General features: G+C 42.2%; 1 protein-coding gene across 2 annotated transcripts; it reads left to right on the forward strand.

The window, feature by feature from the left end:
• The first annotated feature begins 830 nt into the window (after positions 1-830).
• Positions 831-14,386, forward strand: ssbp3b (single stranded DNA binding protein 3b). Of its 2 annotated transcripts, XM_061033267.1 has the most exons (18): positions 831-1,019; positions 1,765-1,837; positions 1,986-2,047; positions 2,136-2,220; positions 8,285-8,374; positions 9,418-9,492; positions 9,702-9,764; positions 9,864-9,927; positions 10,291-10,364; positions 10,582-10,646; positions 10,742-10,790; positions 11,067-11,102; positions 11,220-11,274; positions 11,369-11,433; positions 12,392-12,470; positions 12,685-12,713; positions 12,804-12,905; positions 13,021-14,386. In XM_061033267.1, the coding sequence occupies exons 1-18, from the start codon at positions 964-966 to the stop codon at positions 13,048-13,050; spliced, it is 1,152 nt and encodes a 383-aa protein (XP_060889250.1). In that variant the 5' UTR covers positions 831-963; the 3' UTR covers positions 13,051-14,386. The 2 variants fall into 2 exon arrangements, with proteins under 2 accessions (XP_060889250.1, XP_060889251.1); XM_061033268.1 differs by lacking the exon at positions 9,418-9,492.
• Positions 14,387-15,537: the final 1,151 nt, after the last annotated feature.

Raw genomic sequence — 15,537 nt, forward strand, 5'->3', positions numbered from 1 at the left:
AGAGGGAGTGAGAGAGAGAGCGAGAGAGGGAGTGAGAGCGAGAGAGACATTCCCCTGTAGTGGTTACAGGCACGACCACATTTTTAAGGTGGAACTGTAGCGACCCCGTATATTTAGAACTGTTCAGAGAAACATTTAACATGCAATCAATTAGTAAAATATATCAGTGCATTCATGCCCAACCAGCAATGATCTCTTATGTGGACGATATGTAGACCTTTATTAACCCTATTACACTTTGTAACATTCTGACTGTTCTTTTTACAGTCTATGGTTACAACTTGTAAAGTCTGACATCTACGAATAGGATTTTTGATCCCATAACCCCCCAAAAATGTAAATGTCTACTTACGGGGAAAGGGTTATCTTATGGGTAAAAAAAAGACTGAATGTATCAAATAAAATTACAATAATCGTAGCTAAATAATAAAAAAAAGAGTAATGGGGATATAAACTTTACCCCGAGCCTTAAATCAGTTGGCAAAAGGATAAAAACATTTTCATGTTCAAGTCTTTTATCATAACTGGTTACCTGGTAACAATGTTTAATATAGGCCTATTGTAATTCATTTAGGCTATTTTATAAAATAATGTTATTTTAGGAACAAAAACAAGTTTATTAACAGATTATTTTATTCAATTGCATATTTAAGAATTAGGGCTCGCAAAAAGAACAGAAAAAAGTATTTATTAAATTAAACGTTTCCATGTAACACTGCTATCATCGTCAAAACAACAGCGAACTAAAAAAAAAAAGACCTTAACAGAAATGGCGCTCTCTCATTGGTTATCGTGAGCATCAGTCAGGCCTGGCTCCGCCTCTTCCCTCCGGACCAGGCTCGGTTGAGTCGTCGGGTTGAGGAGGAGTGCGGTTGGAGTGCGAGAGGGTCGCGGCCGCGATGATCTGACAGATGAAATAGAGAGAAAAAGAAAGAGAAGGCGGGCGTCCTCCTACACAAAACAATGTTCCCCAAAGGCAAAGGCACCCCGGTGCCGTCGGACGGCCAAGCACGAGAAAAGTAAGCTCAGATACGGTTATTTTTGTGTGTTTTTTCCGCGTAAGTTGTTTTCCTTCTTGCTCTCTGTTGTTCGCTGGACAGACTAGCAAGAGGCGATTTCCTCCTAGCGAGAATGGAATTGAATGAACCGCCTTGTCTGCTCGCCATTCCTCCCCTGAGCTGTGCCTCTGCTACCTTTGGCTTATTGCTGTTTTTGTAACCCTTCCCCGACTATTTTTCGAGGGCGATTTGAACCTGCTTCGTCGGTGTTTGCCTGGTATTTTTTCGCAGTTATTCAGTCGGAAGCTCGGCGAGGAGAAAACAATAACATCGCCGTGCCACACATTACATTGTTTTCTCTGTTGCGCTCTGGATTGGCTGCGTTTTTATTTCCCTCAGCCCCATCACTGCCCCCGGGATACTGTACCTCAGCTAATCAGCTAATACACTCTCGGCTGTTGGTCTTTTTTTTTTTTTTTTTACGTTTCACATCACGACGTAAAATGTTTTGGCTGCTTTAGCACTTTCTTGCAACCTTTTTCACAGTAGTGGATCTTAACCTGGTTTTGGGCTTGGTAACCGTGTCCCCATTTCATTTTGGCAGATGCTGTTTGGCAGCCATTGTTCAAAGGGCCTGTATCCGACGACATGCATGCACTCAGTTTGCTCGTTCAAAAGATTTAACATTATGTGTGAAAGTTTAATTTCATGTTCAGTCATTTGTAAATCAAATTAAACCTTTAAATCCCTTTTTATTTTCTTACAGGTTAGCCCTGTACGTCTATGAGTATTTGTTGCACATAGGAGCACAGAAGTCTGCACAGACCTTTTTATCAGAGGTATGTGGAATTTTGTGAAAAAAGTTAAACCATACTATAATGTCCTTTTTTTAAATTCAGACCATGTATTTGCACGTAGACGTATTGCTTCTTTAGAAAATGATCTGATGGAAACCCATGGATAATAATCGAAATCCCGCTTTCACAGATCCGATGGGAGAAAAACATCACACTTGGAGAACCCCCTGGATTCCTACATTCCTGGTGGTGGTAAGAAATAAAACTCTTGCCTCCCCGTAAACATGTCCAGAGGTTGTTTGTGTGGTTTTGTTTGCTTCATGACTTGTCTTGTCCACAGTGTATTCTGGGACTTGTACTGCGCTGCACCAGAGAGGAGAGAGACATGTGACCACTCCAGCGAAGCGAAAGCCTTCCATGATTATGTGAGTAGCGGTGCTTGCATGGAAACTGTTGCACAAATTGCTCCGTCTCCTGCTAAACAAGACAACAACTTTGCCATCAAGTCTCAGAGGGGGTGTAAACAACATGCCTCCAGCTTGGTGGTGTGAATGTATTTGTGGGAGCTATCAGGGCAAAGTCTCTATAATCTCTGTTTGTCAACACTCAAGTCTTGACAAAATCTTCTACATGCCCCTTCAAGAGTGATTCAGCTGCCATACTTCAGGCTATTGTGATTCCCTCTAAGCTTAAAGAATGAACTTGATCCAACTGAAAACTATTTATTTCAGATTTTTGCCTTTTCCCGTTGTATAAATATAGCTGTGTTAACCATCTTAACCAAATGATGAGCTTTTTTTTTCTTCTCCTGCATTAACAATTGGTCGTCTTGCCTCAGTGGTGCACCGTAAGATGCACCCAACAATAAGCTTCATAGGCTTGTGGGAAAATGATGCTGATGTCAGCATGTCCTGAGTCAGACCTGTCGAGTGGTTCTCCCCCCTCATCCACGCCATGCTCCTGCTCCCTAGCTCCGTCTTGAAGACAGTCAAATAGCCTGCAATAAGCTGTGTACAGCTCCTTACACATTATTCACAAATTTTGTTTCATAACAAAGAACTGGAGCTGAACAGATGTTTGGTAGCTCAAGTACTCACTGTTACATTTTAAATGAAGGTATATGACACTAATGGGGGGGGGAACCTAAGAATTGTAAAGCCTGTCTTTTGCTGCTTTCACACTTGAAAAGAACCCCTGAAAACTTCCTGAAATTTTTCAGGGTGAGCTGCATGTGTGAACACAAACATCCTTAATGTTCAAACGGACTTTACCCGGAAATGTTCCTGCCAAACCCCAAGTAAATATCCCGCCTGAAGGTGGTGTGAGCTGATGAGAGAGCAACAGGAAATAGTTAGCCAAAATCACTGAAGGCGGGAGGAGGTGGTGACGCTTATATCCTGCAACAGGCGCATGACCATAGACTGTATGCATGCGACTGGTGAAATCTCCATGAAACTGCTTTATTGTGTTTCCTGTTCCCCAGTTTGTCCTCTGCTCTTTTGTTGATATTGTGAACGTGTCGAACTACACGCGTCATTGAGACAAAGGCAAAAATAGTCCTCCATCGCCTCCTGAGATCCCTCCTCCCATATAACATGGATAGTCTCGCGCTGTGAGGTGCATGTCTTGAGCCAGGAACTCGGGAAGATTTCAGAGGCTCTCTGCAGGACATTTTCAGGATAGCAAACAAGAAAACAGCTTTCCATCCAATCTCTATGAAATGTCGTTCCGGAGAAGTGAATCCTTCAGTAGCACGTTACATGCACTCTTCAACATTTGCATGGAATGGGTGTTTTGCATCTCGATAATTATGCCATTTTAAAGATTGTGTCTTTTGTTTCTTGCAATGAGTCAGACCTCATAAAGGACATCAAAAAGAGCCTCTTAAAGATCAAAGAATGAAAATATAATGTAAACTGCTCATCATGGGCCCCAGCTGTTCTCATCCATTTGGTTCCCCTGCCTTTATTTCCTAAGATTAGACGCTGATTATGCAGCTGATGTATATGAAATAAGGATACCATTCAGCACAGCAGACGAGAGGCATTTAAGGAGTCCTCATAGGGTGACTGATACTCAGTTCATTTTTTAGGTAGTTTAGCATTGTATCACGAAGGAAGGGGTTAAACTGGAGATGTTGGTCCTGCTGTTGGCAGGTAGTGTTGTCAGGGTAACAGGCCTCCTGATCTGGCAGATGACCTGGGAGCCAGGAGAGAGGCTTCAACTTGGCTCTGCCCTCGCAATAAACACATTTCTTGCTATCCCTTATTTTGGTGGCATTTTAACTTTCCGAGTAAATAGTGATCACAGATTTCAGGTCGTCTTTTTGGAGGGTAGGGTCTCCAAACGTTGATAACATATTATTGTAATCTTTAAACATGCTCCATGTTTTAAGAAAAAAATGGTTCTCCAGTGTAATTTAGCATTCATCGTTTCCCATGAATTGTTATAATTAAAAGGCTAAACACTTAAAACAAGCTGTTATATTGCATCCTGTGGTTCTACTGGGATAATTTTCAATAACATGGAAAACATTAAACAAATGAAGGAACAGTCAAACGTCAGTCTTCTTGACTTTGTGCTGCTCGAGCGTTGAGCATCAGAGAGTTTGAGTGTTGTTTGCTCTCTCCGACATCTTGCGGTTGCCCTTCCCTCTGACGTTGGTTCTCGTTGTGATCTTTTGTTTATGTCGGGGGTCAGACAACTGTGTGTAAATGTGTGTGTGTGTGTGTGTGTGGACAGTACTGGTCCATGGACCCCAGCCTTTGTCCAAAGGTGTGGGGGAAGGTGAGTGCTGCTCCGTTAGCCAGCAGGGCTCATAAAGCCGTGGCGTATTCACGCTGGGCCTGATGATCGCTCCCCAGGGAGCACCGTCACCATGGCGTCAGCGGCTGATTGATGGCTGTCACAGAGCTGAAGCGGCAGATTGGGAAAAGGAAAGGGGAGTGGCAATGTGGCATATGCCCGGCATCCACCATGACGGAGGAGCTGAGGGAATATTGTGCAGAGGTGGGGGAGGAAGAGCTCAGGGAGATGAGAAGGGGGAAAGGATCTACTAGAAGTAACCAGAGAGAGAGAGAGAGGGGACGGGGGGCATCCAGTCAGGATCCCGAGCAGGTTTTATGATGTTGATTGATGGTTAAACATTTACAAGCTAAACATCGGGGCTGGTTTCTTTTGAGCGTTGGTTCCAGTGGAAGAATTAAGGCTTTTAAGAGCTACTAGGGTTGAAGATGGCAGTTGGGTGGTCTGTTCTGTTGAAGACAAACAACCAAACCTCTCCTCCACGTCATCTCTCCTTCATCTTCTTTTAAATCTCACATTTTTTTCTCCTTACTGCTTGTGTGTGTCTGTCTTTATACTCTTTCTCCTTCCCCCTTTACTTCTGTCCTCCCCCCTCCCCCATTCGCTCCCCTCTCTCTGTCTTTGTTTTTGGAGAGCACAAGTACATCCGCAGCCCCTCTGGCCTTCTGTAACCTCCTTCAGTGATTCAAGAATTCAGGGAAAATCTGTTTGGCTGGGGTTTCTTCTTGTGCTCTTAAGTACACACATATACTGTACATACACGCTGAATCATGGTGCTCATTGGGGGAAGGCGGGGTATACTTGTCTGTCTTAAAGGATGTCCCCTGGGGAGTTGTAAGGAAGGCCCCAGACAAGAGCCTCACAGCCCGGGGCACGACTGAGACATCTGCCTCCTTTTTCCTGTAGCGGAGAGGCTCGAGGCTAGTTTAGTCCGAAAGCAGCATCAGGAGGTTTGGGAGAGTCCAGCTGTGGGCTTTAAGGAGACATGATGAAGATCTCACATAACACGCTTGGGAGCGCTTTGCGTCTCAGTCTGGCACACAGTTTTTGACCTCTTCAGAGTGATGTGGAGTGTTGACATTGTTTTGTGACACTGTTTAGAAGACGTTAAAGTGTGAGACATAATAAGAGGTGAATCTGATGACAAATTGCAGTAAAGAAATAAATCTAAACAGCCATTTATCTTTTTAGGGGGAAATTATATTCTTCAATTAATCAGATATGGAGATGTTTCACTATACTGTGTTGTGCTATGTCTTCAATATCCCAGAATGACTGTATCGTGAGATTATAGTTATCGCCGAGACTCGGAGACTTTTACTAAGCGGTGCATATTTTGGTCTTTCTGGTTTTTCTTTTTTCTAAAATTCTGGTGTTGACTGTAGAAACAAGGTGAGTGATCAATTAATGTAAGAGAAAAATACAAACTACCACCTAAATAGACACTGTTTCTTTTTTATTGTCTTTGGCATTTACTGCATACAGCTTTGTGGGATAACGTGTCATGATTCCCTGGACATGTGTACATGTACTAAACAGTACGGCTGTTTAATAATAATTATTATTAATAATAATTCAGAGGCCCATTTTACATCTGGATACAAGTGTTATATTTGCATCTCAAATGTGTAAATTCTGTTAACTTTGAGTCTTAGTTAAAATATCTATACAAAGAGTTGTCAAGAGCAACCATTGCTACTTGAGTGGGTGGATAGCTGAGAGTACCTGGTCAGTATGGGGGAGGGAGAACACAGAGATCACATTTGGTCTTTGGTGTAGCTGGCATGTCCAGAACATTGCTGCCTCGCTTTTACAGCAGTGTATTGTTTGTATTGTTTGAATCAGATGTTGACCATGTATGAAGGTGCCTCACTTGTGAGTCGTGACAAGAAATAGTAATTTCAGGATGTCTGTGTCCCAGTGGTGATGAGGCCCGATGAGACGTGGCATTTCCCTGTGGCCTCACTTCTCTTCCTTCTGAGGTATTTCACAGTGGCCCTGCAGTGGCAGCCTGTGCAGATATAATTAGGGGAGGTGCAGTCTATACCAGAGAGGTGTGTTGGCTATTGAGCAGTGATGTCGGTAGAGCTCAGGACAGAGATGAGGGGTGTTAGTGTGCGTGCAAGTTTGATACATCCATTGTTGCTGTAATCATAGCCTGTTTGTGTAGATCTACATTTTAATGCGAGTGAGATACACATTAACAAATAGCACTAAAGAAGCCTCTCTTGTTGTGAAGCTGTTCTTTGGAAGCTAAACCCCTCTGCCCTGAGCACATTAGCCCGTCTCAGATTGCCTCAGCTACAGCGAAGAAAAACTCAAGTCAATTAGGGGTGTGTGACCGAAGCAAATGGCACATTAGTGAATTAAGGCTGCGGTTTGAGCAGGAAATCGGCCCAGCAAGCTCCTGCTGTGGAGCAGCACTTTAGAGCCTCTGACTCAGTGAATCCCTCTGATATTCATCTGATCTACTGGATCCTGGATCAGCAGGGTTATGACGCCTCTATTAAGAACCCTTTCATACTGGAGACCAACAAATAGTTCAGGCCTTGTGAATGGATATTAAATTACATTTAACGGCATTCACAATTTAAAAAATATTGGACCGTTATGCGCAATGTGAATAAAACAAGACTGTGATTATTTGCATAACATTGAAACCGCACATTTTATTGAAACTAGTAGAAAGGCGACATACTGTTGAAACTTGAAATATCATAGTCTAAGTCAGAAACCAGGGGGAGAGAGGGATGGAGCAAAAGGTCGGATTTGAACCCAGGTCAACTGCTTTCAAGCCTCTGTACATGGCACGTGCACATTCAACGCCCACGTTTTTGGACATTATATGCCAGTTATGAATTTGATGCCAGCTACATATTTCAATAATGTTGGGGGACAGGGTCATTTGTATCACTCTGTTGCATCCCCTTTTCTTTAAACAATTCTTTGTAAGGGGTTTTGGGAAGTATGTTTTTTCCACTTTCTTAACCTTTTTGAAACATCTTGTTGGCATCAATTTCAAATTGGGTATATAATTTTACAATTAACTATGATATTTCTCAGTTTCAATGAAATGTTCGGGTTTCAGTGTTTTGCAAGGGATCACTGTTTTTATTTCCTTTAACACCACGTCCCCATGGAATTCAATTCAAATATGTGGCCAAAGTTGTGTAGCTGCAGCATCATTCCAAAAGACTCGCTGTGGCTTTGACCATCTTTCTATTTAATTCTGTGTTTGCCTGTTCGTCTTTTATCTGCTAACCAAACAGCTTATATCGAACTGCCTCAACTTTAATCGGAACAAAGAATATTCAAAGAGCTCGACTTGTTTACGCCTGCTCAGCTCAGCGTCATCTGTAGTTCCTCCCTTCTTGCCATTGGAGCTGCAAAGGTCGTGAAGCCTTGTCTTAAAAATGTACATAAAACCGTTCATATCAACAGCCAGCACAGGTTCTGTCACTTCACTTATCTTGTCTGTAATAATATGTGATTCCTTACATGCTCTCCTCCTGTGGCCAGCTGTGCAGAGAACCTCAGTCATGAGGGGATCAAATGTATTTCTCTCACAATATTACATCTGTCTGTTAAGGCTCCTTGCCTGTACTGAGTGCACATTTTGTCTATTGTCAATGTATCACATGCAGCATTTGTAAAGGTTGTATTGTTTTTTTTTTTGTCTTTCAGAGTGCAGCAGCAGCCCCCAGTCCTGTGATGGGAGGGATGCCCCCTGGTGAGGGAATGCCAGGAGGACCCATGCCACCCGGCTTTTTCCAGGTCAGAGCAAATCTACAAAGGCTATAATGCTGTAACTGTTAGGAATACACACATCAAAGTAGTGATACATGTCCTTCATTAACAAGTAAACTATTATCCTAGCTACACTTCTACAGGCTTCAGCTTTGTAAGATGATGTCAGGGTTTTGTTCCTTTTGCATAGCGCTTTGTGTCTATGCTGCTTTTGTATAAGGTTTCTCTCCACTCTGCTCAGGGAACTTGTAGTAAACGTCATAGCTGTTCTGTCTGCTCAGGCCTCTCCAGTGCTGTAAACAAGCAGGCGTGGCCAAGCCATTTTCCCTAATAGAGAAATCGAAAGGTGCAGCACCTACTGTAAATCAATATCTCATGAGGATGAACTCTTGGCAGGCAACTGTTGTGGGGCTGGCTGTAAGAGGAGACGTAATATTGCAATGTTGCTCTGCCTCACTAGACCAAACTATTCCCTTTAACTCCACCAGCTTATTATGTACTAGAAGCCACAAAGGCGTGACTGGTTATGTGATCATGTTATATCAGGAAAAACATTTTTACATTGATACATGAACGCACACACTCATACTTTCCATATCAGAATCCATTGGAGGAGGCTCAATTAGACTCCTCTCTCTCTCTCTGTGAGATCAGCAACATTAGCGACACAGTGCTGGTGTTTAGTGTTGTTATACTGCTAATTGCATAGAGCTTAATTGATGCTGTTAATTCAGGGAAATTAGCACTGATAACATGCTGCATGTAGCGGGCTTCTTAATGACTTGACTGACAGGCAAAAGAGCACACATCCTCCAGTTTGTCTGTGTCTTCCACCCCCACCACCGCATCTATGCTAAGTCATTTGCTTGCTCTTCTTGCTCTGTGATCTTATTTTTGTACATTGTTTGCGCCCCCACTTTAGTTTCTTGCACTTCCACTGCCCTCTGCCCTGCAGTAACCCTGCATCTGTCTGCCTCTCTTTTGTCACTTCTGTTTCTCTCCTTTCTAATTTTGTCTTGTCCTCCCCTCTCACCCTCCTCCTTGCCTCTCTATTTCATGCAATGCCACAGGGTCCTCCTGGTCCCCAGGGCTCTCCTCACCCCCAGCCTCCTCCCCCTAACAATATGATGGGACCTCACAGCCAGGTAACGCTCCCTCTCCCTCTGTTTTTGGCGTCATAAGGGAACTCTGGTTCTCAGCGCTGATGCTTCACGCTTTGGCATTCCTCTCTGCTAAATGCTTTTATGCTGCTTTCAGTAATCATAGAAAGATACTTTAGTGTAATCAGAATTCATTTTGATACACATATGTGTCAACTTTATTGAAAATGTATTGCATAATGTTTGTGTTGCAGTCCTTCATGTCGCCTCGTTTTGCTGGAGGTCCAAGAGGTCCCCCTATCAGGATGTCTAACCAGGTAGACTTTATTCACACACCATGGATTCAGAATACACATTGAAACTTCAATTATTTAAAACGGAGGTTTCATTTGATGTTTGTGCTTTATCCCTGGCAGCCTCCAGGCGGAGGACCTGGCCCTCATCCCATGCTACCCAACATGGACCCTACACGACCACAAGGTGTGAATCAACACCACATTCACTTGATTTAGACTAGGTGGGTGGGGGATTAGTGGACTAGACGATTAGATGCTGTCATCTTCACTAGTTGGCACCAGAATTACTCATCATTTAAATATATTGATATATTTATATGTAGGCCCACAAGATATGCTTCCCCTCACCTTAAATCAATTGTGTTCAATTTTAGCTGTTTTCTAAATGTTTTAGAAAACATTTAATATGATTTAATATTTTGTTTTATCAACTAGGGAAATGAGTCTTTCGGACCACCCCTGATGTACACCTTGGCCTTCACTTGTAGCATTAGATAAATGATTATCCTGCTTCTTGCATAATGTAAGTTTCCTTCTCCCTCTCCAGGCCATCCTAACTTGGGTCCGATGCAGAGAATGAGCGGCCCTCGAGGCATGGGACCCATGGGACCAGGACCTCAGGTAAGTTTTTCTACTCATTGAAAATTATTACAACTGCCTACAACGGGTCCTTATGACACTTCTGCTAGAGAATAGAGGGCCTCAATTTTTAAAAGTTGAAGACACTGAATATCAGTGACAATGTATTAGCACCCCTTGTTAACTTAAAATCAAATTTCACCCACAATATTGTGATTTTATATTATTATAATTTTCCATGTTATTTTTTTCTTCTCAGAACTTTGGTGGAGGGATGAGACCTCCACACAACACCATGGGCCCTGGTATGCCAGGAGTGAACATGTAAGCTCTTTTTTCAATTTGAAAATCTAATTATTTACAAGCCTTTCAACAATTATGCATTGTCTATTGTAATTTCTATTGGTCTTACCTTTTAGGGGCCCAGGAACTGGTCGACCATGGCCAAATCCTAACAACGCCAACTCTGTGAGTACACACAAACTCACTCAAACACACACACCAAGAAAAATGCTGGTTCAGATTGCAGGCAGATTTTCTCTCCGAGCCGGTCTAATGTATTTCCAGGGTTCTAGTCTGAGATGTAATTGTAGTATTATGTGTCACAGTCTACACAGACCATTGGACAGTCGGCCATAATGGTATTAGGATGATCAAATGATGAATGATGACATTTTGGGGTATAGAAAGGGTTTGCACTCACCCATTTGTGGACTTTAAGGTTTTTGTGTTTTTTTGTTTCAGATGCCTTACTCATCACCATCTCCCGGTGCATACGGGGTAAGGAAACAACCTGGCATTCAATTTGACTCACACCAAATACATTTTATAACAGGGAAAAAACACAATCAGTTTGAAGTTGGTGTTTACATGGCAGTATTTCTGTGTCCTCTATAGGGTGCTTCTGGTGGCGGGGGACCCCCAGGAACTCCCATCATGCCCAGCCCTGCAGGTCATTACCTCCCCCTAATAAAGCTTTTAGTCATTCATTACCCTTCACACGCACTTTCCAGCGCCAATAATATTTATCCTTTTACCTTTTTCAGACTCAAACAACTCTGGGGACAATTTGTACACCATGATCAACACTGGACCCGGCAACAGAAATAATGTAAGTTAACTCCCATCATGCACTTAGTGTTAGTATCTCCTTTAACATCGCACGTCCGCTTCTCAGTCGGGGTCAATGTAATCAGGGTCAGTCCACTGGTTTTAATAAAAAGCTTGTATAACTTAATAAAGCACGTGGCCTCTCTATCATCACAACAGATTCTCATGTTTAATGACTGATTGAAACTAGTCAAAACTCTTTCAAATTTCATCATTACATCCACGCGGCTGGGAAAATGAATAGATCCTAGTTTTAAGAAATAAGTCTAATCTGAAATGTATGTCGTCATTGTGAAATATAAAAACACTTACCAACCATCTCTGTTGTCTCACACTGAACTAGTAAACTTTGATGGATTAAGGCAGAACAATATACGTAAAGATGACTGAAAACTTCTCATATCAAACTTTACTCAACGTCTCATAGAACCCAACTGCTTACATTGAATGATTTAATGTTTCTCTATCACAGATGAATCATAGCTATAAGATCCAGTGTCTTTTAGATGGATTAACACAAACATTAACCTGTGTTGATTTGTAAGGGCACAAAACATTGAATTGATTATTTATATAAATAATAAAAATACTCAATGCCAGAGCCTGGCTCCACTGAGTCTATCTCTATGTCCAGGTATGCATGTATGATATTCCTATAGAAACAAAACAAATACACTTCTTCTTCAGGTTCCCTGTGTGTGTTATTTGATACTGCATGCTGCTCTTTCTGTCGCTCTCTTAGAGATTTAATTATCAGAAAGAGGATTTTTGCTTTGCTTTTCCCTGAACCTCAGAGTAGCTGTAATAAATGTGTTCACATTATTGTAACAAATGTCCGAGTTATATCATTCTCACTTTGCACTTGTTAATCCTCCTTGGTGTATGGAGGGCTCTCAGTTAATTACAAACTATGTAAACATGCACGTTAGTGAGTCCACGTTGTCTTGTTTCCTCTGCAGTTCCCGATGGGCCCCGGCTCTGATGGACCCTTGGGAGCCATGGCTGGGATGGAGCCACACCACATGAATGGGTCACTAGGTAACACCACAAAACACCTACTCGTACATTGCAGATATGTTTGGATTCCATCGTAAAGAAATGAAGGATTTAATAGAAAATGTTTGTCCTCTGTCATGAAGCACTTTATTTCAAGACAATTTAAATGATTTACTGCAGAACCACTTTTAAAAAATGTATTTCTGATGGTAGAATATAAACAGTGTAATTATTTTTATTTTTGTTTCATTCTTAGGCTCGGGGGATATGGATGGAATGAACAAGGTAAATATTGTAACCACACTGAGAGTCGTTGCATTAAGAGGCTGATGCTGGATAAAAAAAAAAAAAACTTCTTTCACTCTTTGTTTCCAGAATTCTCCAAACAATTTAAGTGGCATTAGCAATCCTCCTGGGACCCCGAGGGATGACGGGGAGTTGAGTGGAAACTTCCTCCACTCCTTTCAGAGCGAGAACGTGAGCATGCTTTCTTCCTCCGCTACCATCACTGGACTGTCTGTGACTGTATTTGTACTCTAGCTTATCAGGTTTTTTTTAGTGTGTTAATTCTCTCTTCTCTGTGCCCCTATAGTACTCTCCAACGATGACGATGAGTGTGTGACCCCCCCCTCCCCCCTCCACACCACCTGAAATGATTTGCCATCGTTCCGAAGATCTAAACTCACTCCAGGACACGGCCAAACACATCAGCACCGAATCAGGGACCGGCGCCATTTTGGTTCCACTCTAACGCCAGAATGCTGATGGGAGGAAAACGGAAATGGCTGGCAAACTACTGCTCCTCGCTCAAAATGAAGGACAATTTTCTCCATTTATCACAACCCCAAGTGTGACAAAAACCAGCTACTGAAAATGCATACAAGACATGTTTATGTTCTTTGCAGAGCCCCCTTAACCCTCTCAGCCCCCTCAACCCTAGAGCGAAGAGAAAAAAAAAAGGTTGAAGTTTACCTCTTGTACTTTTTAATTATTGCTTTGTGTTGCAAGATGTGCAGGATTTGTCTCCGCTTTTGTCACTTGAAACACTGGAGAGTGTGTATATGCATTGTGAGCTTGGAAAGTCTTTGTCCTGTCATTTTACTTCTCGCCATGCATACTGTGTCGCCAAATTCAGCTGACATAGGACTCCGATTTTTGCCTTTAACTCTGTGGCCACCTTTATGAATAATGTACCTTACTGTTTTTCCCAATGCTCACCCTTCTATTTAAAACGGTCTGTAAGGGGAAAAGACTTAAGAATAAGGCTTTTACTGTGGCGACCATGTCGAATCCTGTTTGATCACTTTCCCTCTACTATTTTTGACAGCAAGTCGGCGCTCTTCGCTGTTTGAATTCAAAACGGCTCGATCGCTGCTGCATTCTGTTAAGGGACACCATACGAAGTGAGTGCATGAAAGCTGAGACTCTGTGTACAACATACTACCTAGTGCTGCTCTTCTCTATGTGGACACCTGCTTTAATATGTGGTGTGTATCTCTTTACCTGTCTGTGCTTAACACTCTGTGCTCTTCATCGCCGTAGCCTTCTGTGTCATTTCCACTTGGGTTCATAATGATGAAACGGCTATGAACGAGCTGCCCATTTTAACCTCTCCTGCATATTGGTTGTTCACATTTTCCTCCTGTATTCTCGGTCGCCCCCCTTGGCCCTGCCCCTTCTCGCCCCAACCCGAACTTATTTTTTTTTAAATATTTTGATACGATCTTTGACTACATATATTGCCCCAGTTATTCAGAGTTAGTCAAAGCTTTCTAAACCCATTCTAGTAGGCATCATTATCAACTTAGTCGCAGGTTTTTAATGTGATGAGATTTTTTTTTTTTCCTGTGAACATTATGCATTACACACATCTGTCCTATGTTGCCTTTATTTGCTGATATTTTTTTATTTCAAATTGAGGAAAGATTGCTTGTTAATATAATTTTACAATAACTTAACGACCTGTCGTGTGTGTGGTGTTTTATTTTTGATCAGGTTTTTAGATTATCTCGCTAACCGATGTTCACTGCCAGCACATTGATAGACCATGAGCTCAACACAACATTTAGAATGCACCTGCATCATAACATCACTGATCCCAGGGGGTGTTGTGGTCCACAGACAAACACCAACAACAGGAAATCCAGCAGGGGGGGGATGGGCTTTTTGTTAGAGAACCCCCTTGCCGGTCAGCTTGACCTGCTGGACAGGAGAAAGGACAAGGGACTCTGTGTTTCAATTGTGTGCACAAATTAATCCCAACTCAGAGCTGAGAGGTCATTGGGTTCAAGGAATATATATATATATTTATTTTTTGTGTATGAAATGTTGGTAAGTTTAAATTTAGGGGACTATATTATTCAAAAGGCCCGTTCTGAGAGGTTTGAAGGGTAAAACTAATCTTTTAGAAACAATTCAGACATCCTTTTCCTAATATGCAATTTGTATTCACTGAAACATCCTTAGAAAAAACATGACAGCTTTTCTAGCTGTAATTTTTACACTACATGAACATGTGGGAACTTCTGCTGTGCTTAAGGCTGCTTCTCCATGTGGAAAGGGGTCTGCCATCTGGATTGGTCCATAGCTAAGGCAGCTGAGGTTAGTTGCATTATAGAAAGTAGATTTCCTTCCCCAGACAAACCGTTGTTTCTAAAGATGTTAAAACTTAAGCTAGATAGGTCACTCTTAATGTTGGATCCCATAGAAAAATGCATCATGTTTTTCAGGTCTACTGCTCCTAGGTTAGTGGGATAAAATGTCTTCACATCGCCCTCTGGTGGAGATTAGTGGATCTCTTGGCTTGCACAGACCCTCTGGACTGAGCTAACTAACACTTCCTGAAAGCAATATTAAACAAGTGTGCTTCAGTTTTACTTTAAGATTCAGATGTGAACATGAACAAAGGTTCTCGGTTGGGGAAAGATCGGACAGTGTTCTGGTTCCTGTCTAACAATAGGAAACGAGGCTGAGCTGCTGTTGGCTGCCCTCCACAGGATGTGGCCTGCATGGCTGGGCAGGAGCCAAACCTGCTTTCCAACTACAGAGCAACACAGCTAATGTTATGAAAGCCGCAGCCACACAAACACAGCTTTGTTCTTTACCAAAT

This window comes from Labrus mixtus, chromosome 3 (genome assembly GCF_963584025.1).
Source record: "Labrus mixtus chromosome 3, fLabMix1.1, whole genome shotgun sequence".
Taxonomy (NCBI): Eukaryota; Metazoa; Chordata; class Actinopteri; order Labriformes; family Labridae; genus Labrus; species Labrus mixtus.

Coding starts and splice junctions, on each gene's coding strand:
- ssbp3b (XM_061033267.1), top strand. CDS start 964: ATGTTCCCCAAAGGCAAAGGCACCCCGGTGCCGTCGGACGGCCAAGCA. Junction 2,221..8,284: donor CGAAAGCCTTCCATGATTAT/GTGAGTAGCGGT, acceptor TTTGTCTTTCAG/AGTGCAGCAGCAGCCCCCAG. Junction 8,375..9,417: donor TGCCACCCGGCTTTTTCCAG/GTCAGAGCAAAT, acceptor GCAATGCCACAG/GGTCCTCCTGGTCCCCAGGG.